Raw genomic sequence first — 24,780 nt, forward strand, 5'->3', positions numbered from 1 at the left:
GGTGGGCCATTCTTGAGTTCACTTTGTCCACAGACTTAGACACGTTAGTGATACCTACTTGGTGCCCTTACAGCTTCCATCTGTATTGACTCAAGTCTTATAATTTGTAGCCTGTCTTTATATACAGCACCTACTTGAATATTTTAGTTGATTTTCTTTGAATCTTTTTCTAACTTATTTTTGCATTGTAAGAAATAGGACTACCTGCCCTAACCGGTTTGACTCAGTGGATAGAGTGTCCCTGCGGACTGAAGGGTCCCGGGTTCGATTCCAGTCAAGGGCATGTACCTTGGTTGCTGGCACATCCCCAGTAGGGGGTGTGCAGGAGGCAGCTGATCAGTGTTTCTCTCTCATAGATGTTTCTAACTCTCTATCCCTCTCCCTTCCTCTCTGTAAAAAATCAATAAAATATATATTATTAAAAAAAAAAAAAAAGAAATAGGACTACCCAAGGAAGTCCTTTTATGTAATAACAGGCTACACATTCAGTTTTGTGGGGTTTTTCCCTAATAATTTACAAAACAATTTTGGACCCTGGTAGCCCATGATATTGATGAGTTCAATGTGGCTTTGACTGTGCATTCTCGGTTAAATTAGAAAAATTCCAATTTTCGCTAATATTAAAGTTGAGTTGGACTGAGTGACACCAGAAACTGTAATGTGCTGAACCAAGAGGCTTTTTCAGTACCGAGAGCACGGTTTGTTCTAAGAACCACCACCTTTATGGACAGCCTCTCCAGTTAGGCCTAGAGTCACATATCTGGGGGTCAGTACACTATCAAATGCACACGGAGCAGAATTTAATTGAAAAATGTCTTTCTATTCACTCACTTGGAAAAGTGTGCACTAATTCATATGTACTAATTCATATACTTGGATGTGAATGAAATGGCATAATCTCTTGGCTAAACGTTGAAGGATTTTGTGGCTCAAAATGTCCAAATTAAAAGTTAAAAGTTAAGTAAAACACACACACACACACACACACACACACACACACACACTAAAAAAAAAAAAACCCCAAACACAACCCTTTGTTTTTTGGGCATTTTTTCCCTGTATGCAAAAATTCAGTTTCCAAAATGTCACCATGTGATTTCTCCTTTGAATCATTCAGATTCTAGCCTGTTGCTCAATATTTTCAGCAAGTATATTTGGGGGCTGGGGCTTGCTGTGTGCTGGGCCTGGATTGGACAAAAACACTCTGTACTCAGAAACAGACCTGGTGCTCTGGTGCTTGCTTTTGACCAGGCCACTGCCTTTCCCCTGCTTCCGAGAGGTCTGTTTGGGTAAGAAGAGTTTGCCTGGTTTTTCTTTCAAAGGAATCAGGGAGCCTTTGGACCAATAATTAATTCTGTAATGTCTTTAGAGTACAGAATTCTTCACCCAGAGCCTGAGTGGAATTCTGTAATCTTCACCCTGGGACCATCCAGTCAGTTGCTCACTGCTCACAAATATAGCTACTAGTTTCCACTGAGAATATCTTTAGTCATTTTAAACAAAGGGCACAGAAGGAAATAATAGGCTTGTACCTCATTTCTCCATCAAGCATTTTCCTGCCCCATGTACTAATCCCCACAGGTATTTGCCATGAAAAAATATTTAATGCTCCATATGCCAACTCCCAAGTGTTATTTCGCATTGTCCAGCCAAACATTCTGTGTTTGCATTGGTATTAGATTGAGCAATTCAGAGACTGGTGGGTACAAATCAGATTATTGTTTAGAGTGTGTGTGTGTGTGTGTGTGTGTGTGTGTGTGTGTGTGGCTTTTGAGAATATTAAAGACAACGTGGGAAGATCTTGAAGTGTTGAGTCAGGTCTTCTTTCAATGAAAAGAGGTGTATAAAACACACCCTGATGATGAGCTGCAATTAACAGTGCATTACTTTCTGGAAAAGACTTCAAGCTGGCTGCCCTGCAGGTCAGAGTCAATAAAGACTGAGTTACTAACAATAGCCTTTCTCTCTCCCTGAAGCCTTGGACTTAACCCTAACTTCATCAGACAAGAGAAGAGAATAAAGCGAACAAAAGGAGTCTTGGAGGTTGACTTGGGCCTAATGCTCAGAGGCCGTAAAAGCTGTCAGAGACTTTGATTGATTGGCTCTCACGCCTTAGTCCCCAGTGCAGAGCACTAATGTTCCAGCCTCTTCTGAGAGGGCTGATGTGCCACCTGGGGTCAGGACAGATCGGCCTGGGGGCTAATGTTTCAGAGGAGGCCAAAGTGCAGTCAATAATTTATACGGAAATTTGTGCTTAGAGTCGCAAGGAAAGCAAGTTTTGACTCCAATTCCAGTCTGTCCACAAAAGAAGTCTGGGTCAAACTTTAGATCATCCGGCTAACATCATTGTGGTGTGTGTTAATAGCACTTAAGACAACTTTAATTGAAGAAGAGAATTAAAATCATTCTGGAATATTTATTTAGCAGTTACGTGGAAACAAATTTCAGGAGTTTCAGAATTGATAGGTGAAATGGGGAAAGGAAAACATCAGCGATTTTGAATTTATTTAAAAAAACACAAAAGTAAATTGCCCCTAGAATGTAAGAACCAGATCAGGTTAAATCATAGTGACTTTGGAAACTATTAAGTGTCTGTGGGGAGAGTCGGCTTACATGCTGTGAAAGTGAGCTCACAGCACTGACAACATGGAGAGAAATGTTAGGTAATATCAAGGACTGGGAGAGATACACGTATCAGAGAGGAATTAGGTTGCACTTAGCCACCTTGAATACTTCTTCATCAGGTTGGCAGAGAAATGTAACCAAAAGGCAGCTTAGGTGGCTGTGTGTGGCTGTATGTGGGAGTGTGTGCATAGAACATCCCTGTGTCTACATAAACACATGCATTTATACACTCAGCATCCAGAAATAGAGCGAAGCAATGACACCCAGCGAGGCTGGTCAATCAATAACCAGCTAAGTTTTGTTCTGCTCCAGCAAAACGAGGCCTTGCTCCAGTAAGTGCTAACAAAGGCCCTTTTCCCTCTGCTCTGCTGAGGAGAGCACTATTAGTCAGGCTTCATTAGGCTTGTTTACAGAAAAGAGCTGGTCTCTAAGCACGTTATTGAAATACTTGTAACTCTGTTGGGCTTTTTCTTCCCTGAAAGATAAGAACTTTGGAATGTGGGGTGGGGGAGGGTGGGAAGGCAGCCTCTGACCATTGTCAAGAAAACTGGCCTGGTGAGATGGGAATTGCAAAGATGAGTTTGCATTTAACCTCATCTGCGTCCCCTGAGCCTGGCTGCGGGGTCTCATTGCTGCCGCCCAGGTGCTGGGGACCTTTCACGTCGCCCTTGGTAATTCAGACAGATGTCAGGCGTTCAGGTCGTTTTGCTGTTCCTGGAAACTTGACTTGAGGGTTTCCTTACCCCGGGCCCCAGGGAGGAGGCTTCAGTGGTTTGGAACTGCATTTCACAGTCAGCGTTGTTACTGAGTGGTGGCCGGAGGAAATGTTTGCTTTTAACAATGGGTATAATTGGAAGGATAACTTTATATTGGTCGAAGTTGGTGTTGCGTGTAGAAATAATAAAAGTCCTTAATGTTGGAATTTACAGCCCTCAGATTCTAAAAGGTACATAGACACAGACAACAGTATGATGGTTAGCAGAGGAAAGGGATTGGGGGGTGATTAAGGATAAAGGGGGCCAAATATATGGTGACGATCATTTGACTTTGGGTGGTGGGCACACAATGCAGTATACAGATCATGTATCATAGAAATGTACACTTGAAACCTTATAACTTATTAACAAAAGTCACCCCAGTAAATTTAATTTTAAAAAATTCTAAAAGGTAGATATGCCACATGCAGTTAGCCTGGTCACCGGGAATGCAGGACAATTAGTGTAGGTGCCTCTATCTGGAAGGAATGCAGGGGGCTGGCTGCTGGCTGTATTCCAGAGTGGGGAATTCTTGGTATTTTGGCACCTTCCATTCCTCAGCTTGTGACCTGGTTTATGGGGGAGTTTCAAAGGCGAGGAAGCCCAAGTCCATTTGCTGAGGGACTCTTTTGTGCCAGGGCCCATGTTAAGTGCTTTACATGTCACACCTTATTTGGTATTGATATTTTCCCTATTTTACAGATGAGGAAACAAGATGGGGGAAGGGGGTCAGAGAGTTTTAGGAGCAGCTTTGAGGTCTTTGGGCCAGGAGAGTGAGTCTCCAGAGCTGTCTCTCAGGCACTCAGGGAGCTCCATTTGATCAGCAATCACTTTTATTCTTTCTTCCTCCCTAGTCCTCAAAGCGAAATTGACTGCAGGCTGAGCTTGATTAGAGGTAATTCCTCCAGCTTTCTTTATTACATTCGGAACCAGAGCCATAATTATGTGGCTTCACTACCTGAGTGTGTGAACTACCTCCCACGCTGCAGCGCTGCTGTGGGGCAAGGCCGCCTCCAGGTGAGAGCAGGGCGGTTTACCAGGGACAGAAACCTCCCTCACCCCATTGCCTTTTATGGTGAGGGCAACGGCTCTGGTTTCTCTGACATCCGCATTCCTTCTTAGATTTGCCAGGATGGTGATTTTCACGTGGCACACAAAATGTACCCCTTTGTGTGGCGTATACGTGCAGAGCCTTCCTATTCTCTCTCTCACACACACCGTTGAGAGAGGCCGCTCCATGTTTTTCAGCCGCTGTGGTAAATTGCTACTTTAAATTTCAGCAAGTGGAATAATAGCAGAGTGATCATCTCCAGTGAATGCCGTTGGCCTTTGTAAAGAATGGCTTGTTTCAGAGGTTCTGCGATTTACGGGGACACAGCTGGTGGCCAGGAGAGCTGTAGGAACGCGTGCTCTCCTGGGCCCGGTAGAGCTAGAGATGAAAAGGGCCCAGAGCTGGCACAAAAGCAAACAAGCACTCTGACTTTAAATAGAGCATCATAATTTATATGAACCAGGTTCTTCAGTTCCAGGGAGATGCAGCGGGAGCAGCTTTTTGATGTGAGTGTAATTGTCAATTGGTTCCCACTGTCCCCTGTACCTCAAGGACTGGGGATGATGAGAAATTACTTTAAAACACGGTCCTGTAATCTTGAGTGATATTACACATGTTTTGACAAGCAATTCGCTGGCACTGAAACCTGAAACTCTGCTAATCTGCCACCTAGATGGATCTCCAGCAGGTCTGTGGAGAGGACTCGGTGATGGAGGAGTAGGGAGGGCTGAAGCCTCCACGTTCCCTTTTCCGAGCCTGCCGCCCTTCCCCGAAGTATATGAGGTTTTTCATTCTTACGTTTTAGTTCCTCTGCATCTTCCATTTTCATTCCTCTCAATAATTACTTTGCCTTCCTGCCTGCTCCTCCCTCCCTCTCTCCTGCCATAGGGAAAGCCTTGGGCCAGGACAGATTGCTGCCTGCGCAGGGAGGTGGGGAGGTGGCGAGTAGCGGTTAAGTGACTTTACAAATGCACAGTATCTTACACCCTTCTTCCCCCCTGCACCCACTAGAGTACTCCCTGTTAGGAAAAGTGGCAAAGGTGAGGAGCTTTTGCCTTAAGGATCATTATTTTCCCCCTGGATTTGCTCTTTTCTTTATCCGTTTTTCATGTTGAAAGTAGCGGCATTGTGGATCCTGGCTATAGAAGTTGTTAGATCCTGTAAATAATATGAAGTGCAGGAAATGACAGGATCGATGATGTGAAAGGCCTGCATTCTTTCAATTGCTTATCTTCATGGCCTGCGAGTCTGGAAGTGCTTCCCTCTCCTTCTGGGGGATCCTGGCTGTGTGCTTTGTGCCAGGACCTCGTGTACATGGGTGTCTCCTAAAAGAACATTCTTTAAAAAATGGCGTGTTAGGAGCAATAACCATGTACTTATCATGGCTCCATAGTATGTTTATTGATTTTGGAGAGAGAGGAAGGGGAAGAGAGAGAGAAACAGTAATTGATCGCTTTCCATATATGTTCTGACCAGGGACGAACCCACAACCTTTTTGGTGCAGGGGGCGACGCTCCAACCAACTAAGCCACGTGGCCAGGGCCCTTTGCCAAACGTTTGAGTGCTTTTATTTAAAGGAAGAAAAAATAACCTCCTGGTGAGCTAATAATTAAAGCTTGTGAGACTGGATTGGGGGGGTGAGTCAATTCTGTTGTAGTTGGCCTTGAACTCTGGTCTACCCGTGAAGAAAGGGAGGAGGAGAATGAGAAATCATTCCGATACTCTTATGTGTCTAAAAGGAGGAGAGGACATGAGGAAGCTGTTGGCCCTAGAAATCAATCATCTAAATTCATCATATTTCAGGTAAACCAATGTGTGCTTGCAAAGGAGCCGGAGAAAATGCAGGTTTAAGACTCTGCACTGGAGGTCAGAGTGGCGCTGTTGCTTGTCTTTGTGCCACCAAGCTTCAAGGAAAGTTTAATCAACAAGAAATGAAACCTCTTTATACAAATATATACCTATACTCCAGACATATACATGTTCAGTTCATGTATTTAAATTGCTCCAGATGTTTGCCTCAGAAGACTGTATTTTTTTTTTTTTCTGCTCTACCCCTTTCCCTTCTGCCTCCTTCCCCTCCTCCACCCTTTATCATTCACTTGAGCATAGCACCTCGTCCTGCTGTATGTTGGCTGAGCGTTGATGGACCACAGCTTGGAAAGCATCCCCTGGGAGGAGCAGGAGGTGGCTTTGATGCGGCCTGGCAGAGTGTCTCTGCCCTGCTGCCCTGGTTGAGGCAAGCTCAGGGGGCTTGTCTTCTTCCCACCATCCACCCTCTCAACACTATCACCTAAACCTGTCCTCCCGCCTGTCCCCAAGTGGGGACCCTGGGTACCTTAGCAGAAACTATTAGAGGAACTACCTAAGCACTGAGGGCTACAGATTATGGTGTGAAAGGTTGCAATATATATCATTTCAACACTAGCCTCAAGCCATCAAGGATAACGTTGCTTTAGGGTGTATATATATGCCTAACTTAAAAGCACATGTTTTTTGTTACCGATCATGTTTAAAATTACTTTCTAAAGATCTATGTGATTTTTTTTTCATTATTCTCTTTGTTCCCCCAAATTCCTATATTGATATCTATGACATCTTGTAACGATGGAACTTGCTAAAACATATGTACTGAGTATGTAAAAGAAGGAAAGCAGTTCTTTCTGCAGTAAGCATGGAGCTCTAATGATGTGTTTTGATTTGATTTTTTAGAAGTTATATCTTAGGCTATCAAAGTTGTTATTTATGTTCAAACTTATATAATACTTGGTCTGTGAAAATACTGTCACCATCTGCATATGTATGTATGGGACAGCATTTTAGTGTTCCCGGTGGTGCTGTATAAAAGCCTGATTTCTGCTCCCTCTTACCCACAAGACTGCTTGTATTTTCTAGAAGTGGGAAAGGATAATGTTACTAAGGAAGCAAGAAAAGAAAGGCAGCGAGAGCTTCTTTTAGCTGACCAGTCAACTGGATATTGACCACCTGTCTTCCTGGGAAAGAAATGGATGGCAGTGAATAAGCGAGAGTCTAGTTTTCCAAGAAGCTCAATGATTTTTCCAAATCAATACAGCTCATCAGGCCTCAGAACAAAGGCTGCAGGGGCGGTGACAGTGATGGAAGTGGCTGTGTGTTCTTTTGTGTATTAAACCGTAAGACCCACGGGGAAACAAGGTTTCTTCAGCCATGTTTTCCTTTCTTTTTTTTCTTTTAAGGCTTAGTCACTGTATTTAGGCGGGGGTGGGGGGGGCGGAGAAGCCTTTCAGATTTTTTATAAAAGGTTTCCATAGATGCTATCTGATGATCAGATTTACTTTTGCAAGAGAAAAGCACATCAAGTAGGAATGAATACCATCTCTTAACATGTAGATTAGAACAGCATTTTGCCACTGCTTTTTGCTTTTTTGGTATTGGTCTAGGATACTTATTTGGGTTAAGGCTTTATTTTATTTTTTCCTTGTTATTTATGGAGAGTGTTTAGGTGAACCAAAAAGAAATGTCTGGGTGCCCAGATTAACCTCTGGCAAATAAAGAATCATAACTATCCTCCCATAAACGAACCTTGTTCCTAATGTCCTGAAAAATAACGCCAAACCTTAATAGGAATGCTGAACTGTCATCTGAGAGGTTATAATTAACGCAGATAGAGTGGTGCCAACATATTCCAGCCGCCGACAGAGAATGTCTATCCTAACCAGCAATTTTTAGCCCTTCAGTCCTTTAATCTTTAAGCTCACTGTGCTTTCATAAAGTAGTACATTAACACCAGAGCAGTGTGTCTCTGGGGTTAATGGCTGGGGTGGCAGCACACTAGGGCATAAAGTGTTTCATTACACTTCCCTTTGTTAGTGCTGCCCTATCTCCCAAGCTCCATTGCCGTACACTGTTTGTTCAGATAAAGCCCAATGTTCAGGGTGACTAATCGCAGCACTGTGTTCCAGATGGTTTGATTACAGGATGTGGTTAAAGTGACTCTTCAAACATTCGGCCCAGCAGTAGGGCTCTTTAAAAAAAAATACTGCATTTTCTGGTCATGTGACAACACTTTCTCGTCCTAATGTTCCATATATACTTGGCATGGGTACTAGGAAAGTCCCTGCGCTTTTTGGCTGTCCGGAATTTCATTGGCAACCTTAGTTGTAAATTTAAAATTTCCCCAAATAATTATAAACTCAGCGTTGTCCTTTGAAGAAAGACCGACCTGAAGGGTGGAAACTCTGAAGCCAGAAAAATGAACAAGAGTACTCCACAGGCCCCGGCTGTTTAAAAAGGACCTGTGTTGGATACAACGGAACCACAAGAACAAGCCATTGGAGGGAGTTCAGTACAAAGGAGTGGTGATAAATCATACCGCGCACAATAGGCGCATTGTATAAAAATATAGGGTAATACGATATCTGAAATATATGAACTTTATCTTGTACTCATGAAACCAGCATTTTGTGGCATTTTAATTGTCACTAATGTTTCTACTGAAAAATATATAAAAGGAAAGAAATGTGTAAACTTTTAAAAAAGGGGTGTGTGGCATAAATGGGTTCTGTTTCATTGTTATTAGAATGGGGTTTCTGTTTTCTGCATGAGTGCACACCAAGTCCATCCAGATGTGCTAGTCTGCATCAGAGTTCAAAAAAGTTATGTCTGATTCCAGATTCGGCATTTGCAATGCTTGGCAGAGAACTTCTGTCGCAGGGATGAGGCACTTGAAAGACTCTGAAATGGTCTTTAAACTGTAATACAAACAGCTATGCTGATCCACTGGGAAATCAGCCATTTGCCCAGTTCTTGAAGAAACATCTTCACAAATACCAGAAACAGTAATTCATAAACCATATTTATAACATCTTTGGAGCCAAATCTCTCCGCAGAGAATTTCTATCATCCATAAGCCAGTGGAAGATTATGCTTATTGAAAAAATATGGGAACAGTGAAAAGAAGTGACTAAAATTCAAATCTAGATTCTCTTCCATCACCACCTGGTAGTTCCTAGGTGCTGAACTAACTCTCTCTCTCTCTCTCTCTCTCTCTCTCTCTCTCTCTCTCTCTCTCTCTCTCTCTCTCTTTCGGTGCTGGGCACTGTGCTCACAGGTGTGCTGGGTGCAGACACTGCTCTTGTTTTCAGGGAGTTGTAGTCTAGTTGGCAGAGACAGGCATACTGTGTGTAAGTGTTAAAGGGACCGTGTATTAGGTTAAGACAGATAGTCTCAATATTGTTTAAATACAGTAAGCGTTTGTTTGCTGCTCACCTCGTAGACTAAGTCAGTATTCCTGTCTGGTTATCCCCAGATGAAGGAGACCCTGCCATCTTCTTGTGGCCTTCAGGGTTGCATAGTCTCCATCCCAGTCAGCCAGAAAGGGGAAGAGATTTGAAGAACATGGATGGGAGATTCTTATGGGCCAGGCCTGGAAGTGACACATGTAGTTGACTCACTTTCCTTTTTTAGAACTGAGGCTCAGCATCACATCTAACTGGCAGGGAGTCTGAGAAGTGGCTGGCTGAGAGAGAACATGGATTCTGTTGAGCGTTCATTGATGAGGGGACTGTATGGAGTGAGTGAGGATGGAGGAGGGAGTGGCCTTGTGTGTGTGTGTGTGTGTGTGTGTGTGTGTGTGTGTGTGTGTGTGTGTGTGTGTTGTGTATGGTCTGTGTGTCACTGGAGAAGATTCAGAAGAGATAACATTTGCCTTTGTCTCCGTTTGCTCCTAATTCATTGGGAACCTTCAGTTTCCCTGGGGATTTGGACTAGGACAGCTTTGAAGTTGTTTTGTTTTTTTTCCCCATGGGAATGGAAAGGGACATACAGAATGGTTGAGGAAACTTGTTGAGGCTGGAGGGGAAAATATGAACTGGAGGTAAAGAGAAAGTCAACATGGTCATTGACCTTGCCTAGGTGAACTAGATGAGGGGTGGACTGTCTCTCCGGGTATCAGAAGGCACAGCGAGGACCACGGTGTTCAGGCAGGTTTTAGGTTAGAACCAGGAACAACTTTTAAACAAGACGGCTGGAGGATAAGAGGTCAGTTATGCGTGGTGTGAGGGATGGAGAAAAGGGGACACACACCCACAAGTATTGGCTTTCTCATCTCATAGCTATGGCATCCTTGGGCTTTGGCCCACCACAGTCCTCTCAGCCTTTAGTACCTTGTAACCTTTAGGTTTCTACACTTACTGTTAACTTTCCCTTCCATGTTACTAATTCAGATTCCCAGAGTAAGTCCCTGTTTGGTTGCCACCGCTTCAGGCACTCATCCCTGGAACAGTCAAGTGAGGCCAGGGTTGGATTACTGGTCTAGGAGCCTCGTTCCCTAAGATTCCCGTCTGAGCAGGGACTGTGGGCAGGACAGGCACTGTGCAAGTCACATCCAGGATCTAGTTTATTGTGATGGATTAAGGGCCCTACTCCCTAAGTGTGGGTAATATGCGAACTATGCTTCCACTTCTGGATTATAGGGTATCCCTGTGTTGGTTCTGTTCTGTCTTTGGGTGGAGTTCTAGCCAAAATGTGATTTGATTCCACAGCACCAGGTAAGTGCCTAGTGTATGCCCTGTAGATGCACAATAAATGCGTAATGGGCCTGACCATCTCTCCGGGACCACTTAACTGCTAAGTATTGGCATGAGGAAATGACAGAACAGTGTGACAATGGACTCCTTCTGAGAGCTCAGGGCTCTTTGACTTGTAGAGGGAAGGGGCTCAGGCTATCGAACACATACCACATTATTAAGTGTCCTGTAAGTAATATGCTTTATGGGGGCAGCAGCTTAGATTCTGTAGCAGTATCTAAGACAAAGCCTTAATACAAAGAAGAAAACCCTGTATGGCGAGCACTCTCAAACCATCCATTGCTCTCTTCTTACTTCATTGGTAATAATCATCAGATAATTTTCAAATAAAAACGTTACAGGGCAGGCATTATTAGAATTTTGAGAAAGACCATGCCCAGTCCCTGGGTGGAAAGAGAGGATGACAAAGCTGGTGGGATACTTGAGAATATAAAGATGAAACGGACTTGCAGAGATTGTCCCTGGAGACTAGCTCATAGGCTAGGGTTTGAAAGAATAAATATGCATTAAAAGAAATATTAAATCGTTTTTGGAATAAATGCATATTTATTTGCAATTTACATAAACATCAAGCCAGAAACATAACTCGGCACAGATTTATAAAATTCAGATTTGTACATTTAAAGGACTAATTTTCATTTGGAGCATTTATTCCTTCAAAAGAAGTGGAGTCAGCTTTATGTGACCATGGGTTACAAAATGTTCAAGATGTCGAGACTTCAGCAGAACCACAAACCATGTACAGCTTTTAGAGCCGAAACACCACCTCTGTACTTGGCCTCTCACAATAGGATGTTGTCTAAACAGAGACTTCCTTACAAAGAAACAATACACTTTGTCGTTTATGAGAAGGGTTCCTTGAGCCTTCATTCCACCCCACAGCAGCAGATCTGGCTGTGCAAACACGTGCGTTCTATAGTCGCACAGGAATTCTGGGCAGATAGAAATACTCTGGCATTGTGAAGTGGCTTGTACATATAAAGAAAAATAGACACAAGCACACATATTTAATTAGCTCTCCGTGATGGAGACTGTTCAAAATCTCCCCAGGAATAGAGCGTTTTAAATAAGGAGGGTAGAGAAATAAAGCTGACCTATTGAGGCCCTTTGAAATTGAAAAAAGACTGTAAAGATTTTTTTTCTCCACCGAGTGCTAATAATACTATTTGTTGTACTTAGATAAGAGGTCTGCTTGTGTGGCTTCTAGAAATGGTATCCGGCGGTGTGAATAGTTGTACAGTGTGGAAGTTGCAACTGAGATTTAGTCTTTGTGACAGCTTTAAATGGTAGACCCGGATAACCAAGGATTTGCTTGTTTGGGATCCCTGCCTTCTCACTGGCCCTCCGTTTTCCTTTGTCCTTTTTGGAGACCAGGAATTCGGTTCTGCGGGTTTGGAGCGGGCTGGTGGGCTGCATGGAGCTGCGCAGGCAGCGTGGGTCGCGGTGGTAAACCAGCACCGTCACGCAGACGAGCTTTCATCACACAGAACGGCCTGCGGTGATCGACAGAGCAGGGTCTTGAGGGCAGCGCTCTGGCCCCGGGCAACCCGGCTGGGCGCACCAGTCCCAGCCTGGCCGGCCAGCCCGCCTCCAGGGCGCAGCCTCCTCCCTCCGGGGCGCTGCTTTATCCGCGGCTGCTGCCTCCCTGCTCCCTGTGGCCGCCCTGGGCCCAGCCAATCAGACGCGAGCGTTCCCAGCAGGCACCGGCCAATCCGCGGCCAGTATTTGCTGGAACCGCGAAACCCTTAGGGGAAAAGCAATAACAAAAGCCTTTCACTGCTGACAAATGTTAAGTGTCTGTGCAGACTTTTCCTGTTTTTAATTTTATTACTGCAAGAATGGAGGGTTTGTTGTTTCTTTCATGTTTCCTTTCAAGCAATTTTAATTATACATTTGTGCTACATCAGGGACTCTGGAACGCAGTGATTCAGCCTATTGCATCTAAAGCTGAAATGCAGTAACCTTCTGGCAATACAGATATATTCCTGTACTGTAAATATAGCTGACATGCTAAAGAATTTTAAGCAGCTGTAAAGGTCTTTGACACCACACACAGTGCCCCAGAGAGCACATGATGTGAAAACCAGCTCTGTCTTCCCCTTGGCCTGCTCTCCCGCCCACTCCCTTTTCCTGAAGGGATGTGCTCATAAAGAATCCTTTCCTCCAATTGTTGTCTTGTGCAAATTTTGACCAAATGCCTAATTACCATTGATTCCCATCCCAATGTGAATGTTATACTCGATGGTGTTTTTTAAAAACCATTCCTGAGGGGCTTAGAGTGGAATCAACTGTCATCTGAGGAAATGCTTGCTTTGCCTCATGCTAGCTTTTCCCTCCCCTGCTAGACTATTGCTACAGTGAGTAAATTCAGCTGTTACCTAAGTAATAGCAACATAGACCATATGGGAAGCAATTTTTAAATCTCTTTTTGAGGTTTCTGAAAGGAATCATTCCTTTCCCCTACTTGAGTCCCAACCATTCAAATATTTTACCTGGTGTTAAAATGCTCCCAAGGAAATGAGTCTTACCTTGTGAGGTATTCCTTACCCATAAAGGAGTTCAATATAGGTTTTTTTGTAAAATTCAAAATGGCAGTGAACAAGTGAGCAAACCAGCTAGAAATAGACTTTGAGTAATGTCCCTTTGTTTTTCTAAGAAAGCGTGGGGGGAGATGGGGTAGGTACAGAAAAGAAAACAAAGGCTCACTTAAATATTTTATTTCTTTACCCTAATATTTTATGTATGCCTCAACATCTAGGTCCTTGTAATATATGCTTCAAAGGAGTGATTTTTAAAAAATGGCTCTTGTCCTCTAGTGAAATAAAGAGGATGTTATATTTTGTTTCCCTGTGACATTTGGTATACTAAGTGCACTTAAGTTTCGTGATTCACAGATGCAGTGCTAAATTAAATCGTCTGTCTGCAAAGCAGTTGGGAAAAGCAAAATGGCTTGCAGGAAACAAGTGTGCTGGTTTGAGGTTTTTTTCTAATCTTCTGTGGCAAATGCTTACTAAAGTTGACTCTAAAGATAAGCCCAAGAGCAAACCTATTGTGCACATTTATTTTCTTAAGAGGCCTATTTTAGGAGTCTTTAATATGAAACAAGACCAAACAGTGAAACAGATACTGCACCAAGGCTGATTCTTGTCTCACAAAGCCAGAGAGGGGAGGATTAGGAACGATAAATCATCTGATTGTCTGTTATCTGGACTCCATGCCCCCTGCTTCCCTGCTGTATACCTATATTTGTGCACCCACATAATTTTTTTCAGTAAAAATCGCCATTATTTTATATTGTTGAATTAGAAACAAAACCGATTTCTTTCAGTCACCTTCTGGTTTAAGCATTGGTAACTGGCATTTAGTTTTTGTTGGCTGCTTGCCAAACGAAAGCAATTATGTGTAATAATAGAAAAATTAAGAGGTGAGTGTTGCTATTTTACAGCAGGACATGGCAAAGACCATTTCCTTCTGTCAGCAGTATCTTGATTACACTCTCACACACAGCCTTACCCTTTTGTACTGCATGCGCATGAGTACACACACACACACACACACACACACACACACACACAATTTCCTGTGGGTTTTCATTTGGGGTCACTGAAACCAAAAAGAGGAAGAATGCAAACCACAGCTTTTGAAAGCAAATGAGAATAGAACTTTGCTGGTAAAGCAGTAGTAGTAATAATAATAATAAAAATAAACGAACTGTAACTAGAGTAATCTGTGCTAACCAGGGTCCTCCTTCATTCCCCACTCTGCAGGTGTCCTAGTGGTTAATGTCACGTGGAGGAACAAAACCTACGTAGGGACCCTCCTGGACTGCACCAAGCACGACTGGGCCCCTCCCAGGTATGCCCAGAGCCGTTTGTTTCAGGCTCTGTTTTCTCTCCTCTTTCCTCTCCTTCCTCCGTCCTCTCTTTGCAAGGAAACTAGAGAGAGAGATGAATAATACATAAAAGTCTGCCTGTAATTGAAACCAAGCATAAGGGAAATGAGCAATTCAGGATTGAACACAGTAAAATGCAGATGCTGGATTTCTTTTCTGCCAGGAGATTGCTACTCCCTGCCCCTACTCTCTTCTTTGTTTTCTTCTTTTCTCAAAATGGGAATTTGAACTGGATTTGAAGCTGGCTACCTGAGCCGTTTTTCTTTGGTTTTCGGAGGGAGAATATAAGCCATTGGTAGCCTGCTCTTTTGCAGGTGTTGAAATTGTCAGTGAAAGAATAGGGTGTCTTTTCCTTATCTGGGCCCAGCCCTAAAGCTGCTGGGGTGTTGGCTGCATTGTGTACTTGGTGATCTCACCTGGCTCTTTGGGGCTGCTCATTTTGACGTCTGTTCCTTGCTTCCCTAGGTTCTGTGAGTCACCCACAAGCGACCTGGAGATGAGAGGGGGCCGGGGCCGAGGGAAGAGAGCGAGGTCTGCCGCAGCCGCCCCGGGCTCAGAAGCCAGCTTCACGGAGTCCAGAGGGCTGCAGAGCAAGAACAGAGGGGGCGCCAATGGGAAAGGGAGGCGGGGCAGCCTCAATGCCAGCGGGCGAAGGACACCCCCGAATTGTGCCGCCGAGGACATCAAAGCGAGCCCCTCCTCCAGCAACAAAAGGAAAAACAAGCCTCCGATGGAGCTGGACCTGAACTCCAGCTCCGAGGACAATAAGCCCGGGAAGCGTGTCCGCACCAATTCCAGAAGCACTCCCACCACCCCGCAAGGGAAACCAGAGACTACTTTTTTGGACCAAGGCTGCTCCTCGCCAGTGTTAATCGATTGTCCTCACCCAAACTGCAACAAAAAGTACAAGCACATCAACGGCCTGAGGTACCACCAGGCGCATGCACACTTAGACCCAGAGAACAAGCTGGAGTTTGAGCCTGACAGCGAGGACAAGATCTCGGACTGCGAGGAGGCCATGAGTAACGTGGCACTCGAGTGCGGGGAGCCAAGCACAAGCGTATCAGCTTATGACCAGGGGAAGGCGCCCGCGTCCCCTGGCTCGGGGAACCCCCCTGGGACCCCCAAAGGAAAGAGGGAGCTGATGAGCAATGGGCCAGGTTCTGTTATCGGATCTAAAGCTGGGAAGAATTCCGGCAAAAAGAAGGGCCTTAACAATGAACTGAGCAGCCTCCCGGTCATCTCCAACATGACGGCCACATTGGACAGTTGTTCGGCCGACGGCAGTCTGGCCGCCGAAATGCCCAAACTGGAAGCTGAAGGATTAATTGACAAGAAAAATTTGGGAGATAAAGAAAAGGGCAAAAAAGCCAACAATTGCAAAATGGACAAAAACCTCTCCAAACTGAAAACTGCCCGGCCCATCGCCCCGGCCCCGGCCCCCACCCCCCCGCAACTGATCGCCATCCCCACGGCAGCCTTCACCAACACCACGACGGGGACGATCCCCGGACTGCCCTCCCTCACCACCACCGTTGTGCAGGCCACACCAAAGAGTCCTCCGTTAAAGCCCATTCAGCCAAAGCCCACCATTATGGGGGAGCCCATCACCGTGAACCCAGCTCTTGTGTCGCTCAAAGACAAAAAGAAAAAGGAGAAGCGGAAGCTCAAGGACAAGGAAGGGAAAGAGACGGGCAGCCCGAAAATGGATGCGAAGCTGGGCAAACTGGAGGACGCCAAGGGGGGCGGGAAAGACTTGTCTGGGCATTTCTTAAAGGACCATCTCAGCAAGAACGAAGTGCTGGCCAATGGGTTGTCAGAATCTCAAGAGAGCCGCATGGCCAGCATCAAAGCGGAGGCTGACAAGGTGTACACATTCACAGACAACGCTCCCAGCCCTTCCATCGGGAGCGCCTCAAGGATGGACTGCAACACCTTGGTGAACGGGCAGGCGCCCATGGCCCCGCTGCACGTGCTCACGCAGAACGGGGCAGAGAATTCTGCGGCCAAGACCAGCAGCCCTGCCTACTCGGACATCTCTGATGCTGCCGATGATGGTGGTTCGGACAGCAGGTCGGAGGGCATGAGGTCAAAAGCCAGTTCCCCGTCAGATATCATTTCCAGTAAGGACGGTGTTGTGAAAGGGCATTCTTCAACGACAGCACAGTCATCTCAAATGAAAGAGTCCCATTCTCCCTATTACCACGGCTACGATCCTTACTATTCGCCAAGTTACATGCACCCTGGGCAGGTCGGCGCCCCTGCAGCTGGGAATGGTGGGAGCACGCAGGGCATGAAGATCAAGAAGGAGTCCGAAGAAGACGCGGAAAAGAAAGACAAGGCAGAGCAGCTAGATGCCAAGAGAGTGGACCATCCCTCAGCATCCCTACAGCCTCAGCACCAGTCGGTTATCACCCAGAGGCACCCTGCCCTGGCTCAGTCCCTTTATTATGGCCAGTATGCCTATGGGCTCTATATGGACCAGAAGTCTCTGATGGCCACCAGCCCTGCCTACAGACAGCAGTATGAGAAATACTATGAGGACCAGAGGCTGGCAGAGCAGAAAATGGCCCAGACTGGGAGAGGAGACTGTGAACGGAAAAATGAGCTCCCCTTGAAAGAGCTGGGCAAGGAGGACAGTAAACAGAAAAACGTGCCATCGGCCACAATCTCAAAAGCTCCCTCTACTCCGGAGCCTAGCAAAAACCATTCTAAACTAGGGCCGTCAGTGCCTAATAAAACTGAGGAGACAGGTAAATCGCAGCTTCTCTCCAATCACCAGCAGCAGCTTCAGGCCGACAGCTTCAAAGCTAAGCAGATGGAAAACCACCAGCTTATTAAAGAGGCTGTAGAAATGAAATCTGTCATGGACTCTATGAAGCAGACAGGTGTAGACCCAACCTCCAGATTTAAACAAGTAAGATTGTGGAGCATGGCCCCCACAGGGAGAGAGCAGGCTGAGACTTGCGCACACATGTCTGGGCTTGGTGGCTAGGACTTCTTGACAGGAAATAAACCAGAGGGTTCATTAGGGTTGATTCCTCTTCTTTTGAAAAATACCTTAAAAGACTGTCTCAGGAGTTACTGTGTACCTCTGAAATGTACATCATTCACAGTTTCCTACAACAAACTGTGGACATGTGCTTTCCGTGGTCCGTGATGCTGTTGACTAACTGAATCTGACGTGGTCCCTTGATTTCTTACCGCGTCCAAAGTGAGGGAATTCTGCCACAAGGCCATTGAGTTTCCTTCTGACTTAACGTCTGATCTCTAAAATACTTGTTTTTCTACATTCCAAATTTCTGTTGGCATCTTTTAGGAATGTTAAAACTGGGTTCCTAAATTCACATTTCCCAACTCAACTTTTTAGTGAAACTTGGGACCCAGATGTCTTTCACATGGCACCTGGGATACCTGGGTTTCGGTTTTGCACCTGTGTTACGTGCCCCAACGTGGAGCTCAGTGCTGGTCGCCTGTGAGGAGAGAGAGGAGGTCTGGGTAGATGTTCCTCGGGCAGTCATCCCAGAGCCCTGCAGCCTGAGGTTACACGTGCAAACACCTGGAAGTCGGTCCCGTGAAAGCACACACGTGCTAGCACTTTCTGTCATGGTTCCGACATCCTGACTGCCTTCAGTTCCCTGAGTGTCCATTCTGGAATTTCCCAGCATCCCCCACCTCCACCACTCCCACACTTAGAAGTCCTTGATGAATCAGAGCAACAAAATTCTTTCTTCACATTCATTTCTGTTCAAAAGTCGGACCTTAGGCCCAACCTTGAATGTTCACTTAGGACCTAAATTCCCAGGGGGGTGATCATGAATGGGATGGGGGTCACAAAGGCCATTTAGGGCCCGAATCTCCCCCCGACCCCCACCCCCACCCCCAGGCCTGACTCAGGCTGTGGCTTCCCAGGGCTGTTAGAAGGGCGCGATTTTTAGAATGGGGTTATAAATGGCTTTGTTTTCTAATAGAAAAACCATAATGTGTACTATTAATTTGAAGTTTTGTTATGATTAAGATATTAGCACATAATGAGATATGAGCCAATATAGTAAGCTTCAGCTGTGGGTGAAGAAAATGTATTAGGAAACCAAGAGTGTTTTTCCCCCTAAATGATATTAATTGCTATGGTAATTATTTGGATTTACTATTATTAGCTTGAGTTGGAATTTTAAAAATTCTTTTTGCCTATGTGAGATATTAAAAGGAAAATGGGAGTTAGATTAAATACGTGTAAGGATGTTATTTAATGTAGAGAAATGACCTAAGTTTGAAGCCCATCCCCACACCTGGGCAGCGGGTGACCCTGGTGTCCCTTGGAACTTTAAAGGCTTTGCTTTTGTCGTCTGCAGAAGTGCTCAGTACTAATGCCTACCCCAGACATTATTCTGTGTAGGAGGGAAAGCTCTGTGCAGTGCTAGTACATGAATAAATGTTAACTTGCAATAGTAATAGTGTTGTCATGATGATTCATGGTTTCTTTGAAAAAAAATCGAAATTTTAAAACAAATCTTTTTCTAAAAAATCAGGATCCAGATTCAAGGACGTGGCATCATTACGTATACCAGCCCAAATACCTGGATCAGCAAAAGTCAGAAGACCTTGATAGAGAAAAGAAATTAAGGGAGGACAGTCCCAGGAAGACTCCCAATAAAGAGAGTGGCCTGTCCGGCCTCCCGGTATCATTAACCAGCATTAAAGAGGAGCCCAAAGAGGCCAAGCGCCCTGACTCTCAGTCCCTGGAGGAAAGCAAGCTGAAAAGTGATGATCGAAAGACTCCCGTGAACTGGAAGGACTCTCGGGGAACAAGAGTGGCTGTGTCCTCACCCCTGAGTCAGCATCAGTCCTACATACAGTACTTGCATGCTTATCCTTACCCACAGATGTATGACCCCAGCCACCCTGCATACCGGGCTGTTTCTCCCGTCCTAATGCACAGTTACCCTGGTACGTGTTGTGGGTTCTAAAACTCTATTGGAGGGAAGAGGCTGTGTTCGAATCTTAGCTATTAAAAACTCAGGATAAATTAGATGCTTCAAGAGTGACATTTGTTTTGCTTATTTTTATGCTGCTTAAAGTCCCAAAGATGAAACTGATTTAATATAAGAGTTCTTTAAGATGTCAAGAGTCCTCGGCTATTGTTTCCATCGTCTCGGATAGGCTGCCATAGCTGTTAGACTGACAGATACTTTATTGCCTGTGAAAATATTCTAAGCACTTACTGTCATAATCATTATAGTTACTGTTCCTTTCACTTAAGCGGACACATAAATGTATGAAATGGCTGTAAGCTCAATTCTGTTTATAACCTCCGTTCATCAGGATGAATTAACTGGGAGAAGAAAATTGAAGGACCTAGATACAGTGTAACAATGATGTAGCCCATTCTTAACGTAATCCCCTATTTTAAGGTCTATGACTCTTATCCCAAATTCATGTAATCTAAATGGTTTTCTTTTTCTTTTAAGATGTAGCTCATAACTTGACGTGGCATTTGTTGTTTATCTGCAGGGGCCTATCTCTCTCCAGGATTTCATTATCCTGTTTATGGGAAGATGTCTGGGAGAGACGAGGCTGAGAAAGTCAATACCAGCCCCAGCATCAACACGAAAACGACCACTGAATCTAAAGCACTGGATTTGCTCCAGCAGCACGCCAGCCAATACCGCAGCAAGTCCCCTGCTGTAAGCCGCCTTTTGTTCTCATTTAAAAGTCCTGGGTTTTGGGGGGAGGAAAAGGGGCATACTAGAGAACAGTCTTGAAATATAAATGGTTTTGGAACCCAGCTGTGATTTCTGGATGCTGTTTTATCCAGATACATAAAGAGTGGAATGTTCAAAAGTAAGATGGTTTCACATGAGGAAAAAAAAAAATTGTTAAAGCGTATACGGTGGTCACAAGCTTTTCTATTGCAAAACCTATACTTTGCCTTTCCAGGAGGATGCATGTTAGGTGGACATTTAAATTCATAGGATCCATCTTTTGGTGCAAAATATTTGTGATGCAAGATATTTGGATGCACTTGCATGCCAGAGTGAGTCACTTGGCTCAGGCGTGGTGGCTGCATCTGTTCTTTTTTGGCCTTGACTCATCGTCATGTCCCTACAACTCGCTGAAGTAATGCAGACGTGTGTCCTTGTGAAAGATGGCTCTCCCGACACCCTGCCTCCCCGGCCCCCGCCCAAAAAGACTGTTCTGAAGGGAGACAAAAGAGAGGATGTGGTTGCTCTTGGCGAGAAAGAGAGGTTTGGAATAAAGTAAAATACAGCATCTGTGATGTGAATGAGTCCACCAGAGACTCGAAAGAGACTAGAAAAGATGATTTATGAATCTTTGTCTGTGAGTACTACTTCTAGTGCAAAGATTTTTCTCAAGTGAGAAAAAGAATTTTAGTGAAAGAGTGGTTAAGCTCTGGTGAATAAAAATGTATCAAAAAATACATGAACCTTAACCAAACTGTAATCTGGGAGAATAGAGCTTCTTCTGAGTGTACTGAAATGGGAGATTCTGGAATGCTTTTGGAGACCTAGGGCAATGATTTGCTGTACCTGATAGAGGCATGTAATGGAATGCATTTTTCAATGGAACAAAACAGACAAAGATATTTAAAATTACAAGATAGATTCCCACCCACAAAATGTGAATGAAGTAAAAAGGTAATCAGAAAACTTGACCTTGAAGAAATTTCTTATAACTACTTCTTTTCCTTGACCCCATATTTACAAGTTGTTTCTGGCCAGGCCAGTGTGGCTCAGTGGTTGAGTGTTGACCTATGGACCAGGAGGTCACCATTCAATTCCCGACCAGGGCACATGCTCAGGTTGTGGGCTCAATCCCAGTGCGGGGAGGCAGGAGGCAGCCGATCTAAGATTCTGTCTCAACCATCATTGATATTTCTCTCTCTCTCTCTCTCCCTTCCTTTCTGAAATCAATAAGAATATATTAATAAAAATAAAAGTTGTTTCTGGGAAGAAATTGAGTAGATTCTTAATCTAAAATATGGGTAAATAGAGAAGTCATTTGAGGAGATTATTGGTTCCCCTTATGGGTGGACCAGTTCTTTAGTGTTAACTTAATTCCAATGGAAACTGAAGCTTTTTTGACTTGGTCTTCAACTAATAAGTAATTTTAAGTATCTGTGTATTTGCTTTTTAATCATTAACATATATTGCTGAAAGGACAAAGGTGGTACTCCCACTGCTTTTTTGCAGAGGACTAATGGGATAATCTCTCTCTTCTGTTGCAGCCGGTGGAGAAGGCTACAGCTGAGCGGGAACGGGAAGCAGAGAGGGAGAGGGATCGCCACTCCCCCTTCAGCCAGCGGCACCTGCACACGCATCATCACACCCATGTAGGCATGGGTTACCCGCTAATCCCTGGTCAATACGACCCTTTTCAAGGTCAGCAGCTCTATCGTTGTGCCTTTCTTCATTCCGCTTTGGAAAGCAGTTGCCCAAACTGCCTTTCATGTCTTAAAGATATTGAGCTATGAGTTAAGGTTAGCTCTGGGGAGGGTTTTCAACATGTACTTGTTAGTATTTCCTAGTAGCAAAACTAAGGCTAACCCACACCTTTGTATTCTGCTAAGACACAGAATGGCTACCACTTAATAATTGTCACTTGTTGATGTTATCAGCGGCTTGCTGTTATCTCGCAGGCTAAGGGTGGCGGCCAGTGTCTGGGGCACTGACTATAGCAATCAGAAGATCAGATAGCTACTGGAGGGAGTTGTGGAAGCAGGGGGCACAGTGGGAGGCTTCGTGAAATTGTCCTGATTTCTGCAGGCCTTTTAAGTTGCTCTTTTCTCATGGAAGTAACAGAAGTAACATGGTCACTTTTTATGACTTCATTCAGGGACTCTCCACAGCCCTTCACTGCTGTGACTGTTTCACTAAAGATGGAGAAACATTTTTTTTTTTTTTTTTTTTTTACTATGTTTTTATTGATTTTCTAAGAGAGAGAGAGATAGAAACATCCATGTCAGAGCGGAACATCGATCGACAGCCTCCTGCACGCTCTCTACTGGGGAACGAGCCCGTAACCCGGGCATGTGCCCTGACCAGGAGTCGAACTGGGGACCTCTCAGTGCACAGAATGACGCCCAACCAACTGAGCCACATTTTACCAGGATAGAGAAACGTCTTTTAAAAAGCCATAGAATTAACAGGAGGGAGCCTTGAACTCATGGTGCTGTAGTTGAGCATGTGCCATTTGTCCTAACTCTGTCACCTCCCAGCAGATGGGCCATGGCACCAGCTCTCCCAATAGATCACCTGGGGGATCTTGCTGTCTTCGCTCTGGCTGCCACAAAATACCACAGTCTCTCTGGCTTTAAACAACAGGGATTTATCTCCTCATAGTTCTGGAGGCTGGAAGTCTGCGATCAGGGTGCCAGCATGGTCAGTTTCTGGTGGAAGCTCTTCCTGGCTTGTAGGCGACGGTCATCATGCAGTGTGCTCATCTGACCTGTTCACTGTGCTGGAGGGTTGAAGGGGGGGCGGGGGAAAGTGAGAGAGAGTGTTGTTCTCTGATGTCTCTTCTTATAAGGACACAGATCCTGTTGGATCAGGGCCCCACCCTTATGAACTCATTTAATTTTAATTACTTCCTTGTAGGGTCCTATCTCCAAATATAGTCACATTGGGGATATGACTTCCCATCAGGAATATTGGAGGGACACAATTCAGTCCATAGCTAGTGCTTGCCAAGTTGCCTCTTACTCTGCTGTGGGAATACAAGATGATATGTTTGCAAGTGCTTCCAAAAGTGGGAAGAGCTCTACACTTGTGAAAGGGTCATTTTAAATTATTCAACTCATGTTACTTGGTGTCAACTAGGGTGTTAAAAAAAGAACATAAAGGACATAGAAGGAGAGAGTGATCTTCCCTAGGTTTGTTCCCTCTACTTTGTCCGAAATTGTTTTCTATAGAATTGAAAAGAATTTTCTGTTGGCGTCTGCATGACATTTGGAGTTATTACGTTCTCTGACTGTTGCCTTTCTCGTGCATGGTAAAAGTTAAGGCTATTTCTGAGTTTGGTTCACTGATTCCATGTACCTTTGGGATGCATTGTGTTCAATCACTGGGGAAAAATGTTAACGTGATAAGTTATTAGGAAAGTATTGTATTCTAAGCAAATAGCATGTCATTTCTGTAATTCACTGTGACTTTTGCTTCCTGTTGTTACCTGGTGGCCATTATCTCTCCTGAGCTTCCTATTCAGGAATGCGTGCAAACCGTTTAGCACCATGCAGAGCCAGATAGATGGAATGCTATATTCTCTTTGGATAGCTATTAAGAAAACCTCAGAGTATTGGTTAGGCCAAAGCGGCTTGCAATCTGTCCTTGCTGCATGAAACATTTCATGTGTGTGTTCAGGAAAAGACATACCACTGCTGCTGGGTCTGCAGCCCTTTACCACTGGCCTGTGTCTACTTGTATCTTTCTGAATGTCTCAGAACCCTGCGTTTTCCCCCACTAGGCTTGACCTCTGCCGCCCTCGTTGCCTCTCAGCAGGTGGCTGCCCAGGCATCTGCATCAGGAATGTTTCCTGCACAAAGAAGGTAACTATTCTTTACATTTTTGAATCAGTTTTTTAGGTAGAGACATTTCAATGGGTGGGAGGAAGCAAGAACAGGCATTTTAGACCAAAAACTTAGGTCCTGAGGGTTTTCTATTGTTGTATTGAATGTGCTTTTATGCCACTATGCTTCACATGCAGCTTCTATTCCACAATCCTCATTCTATAGCTGTAATGTAGATCCGTACTTAACTGATCCGTTGTTTAAACAGTTGCGTAGTTTCTAGGGTTATCCTCAGAGCTCTGATAAAATAATTCACTACAACTCCCTTTGTGTTACTATGTTTAAAAATAAAGTTGCAAATGGAGAAATTT

At 44.6% G+C, this 24,780-nt stretch overlaps 1 protein-coding gene across 1 annotated transcript in view; it reads left to right on the forward strand.

Moving 5' to 3' along the window:
* ZNF608 (zinc finger protein 608) overlaps positions 1 to 24,452 on the forward strand; it is a 103,479-nt gene extending 79,027 nt beyond the window's left edge. The window contains exons 3-8 of the mRNA XM_054714953.1: positions 14,762 to 14,849; positions 15,352 to 17,803; positions 19,416 to 19,833; positions 20,398 to 20,570; positions 22,133 to 22,286; positions 24,367 to 24,452. Of these exons, the coding sequence (XP_054570928.1) occupies positions 14,762 to 14,849; positions 15,352 to 17,803; positions 19,416 to 19,833; positions 20,398 to 20,570; positions 22,133 to 22,286; positions 24,367 to 24,452 (3,371 nt within the window). The remainder of the gene's footprint in view (positions 1 to 14,761; positions 14,850 to 15,351; positions 17,804 to 19,415; positions 19,834 to 20,397; positions 20,571 to 22,132; positions 22,287 to 24,366) is intronic.
* The last annotated feature ends 328 nt before the right edge of the window (positions 24,453 to 24,780 follow it).

This window comes from Eptesicus fuscus, chromosome 4, assembly GCF_027574615.1.
Source record: "Eptesicus fuscus isolate TK198812 chromosome 4, DD_ASM_mEF_20220401, whole genome shotgun sequence".
Taxonomy (NCBI): domain Eukaryota; kingdom Metazoa; phylum Chordata; class Mammalia; order Chiroptera; family Vespertilionidae; genus Eptesicus; species Eptesicus fuscus.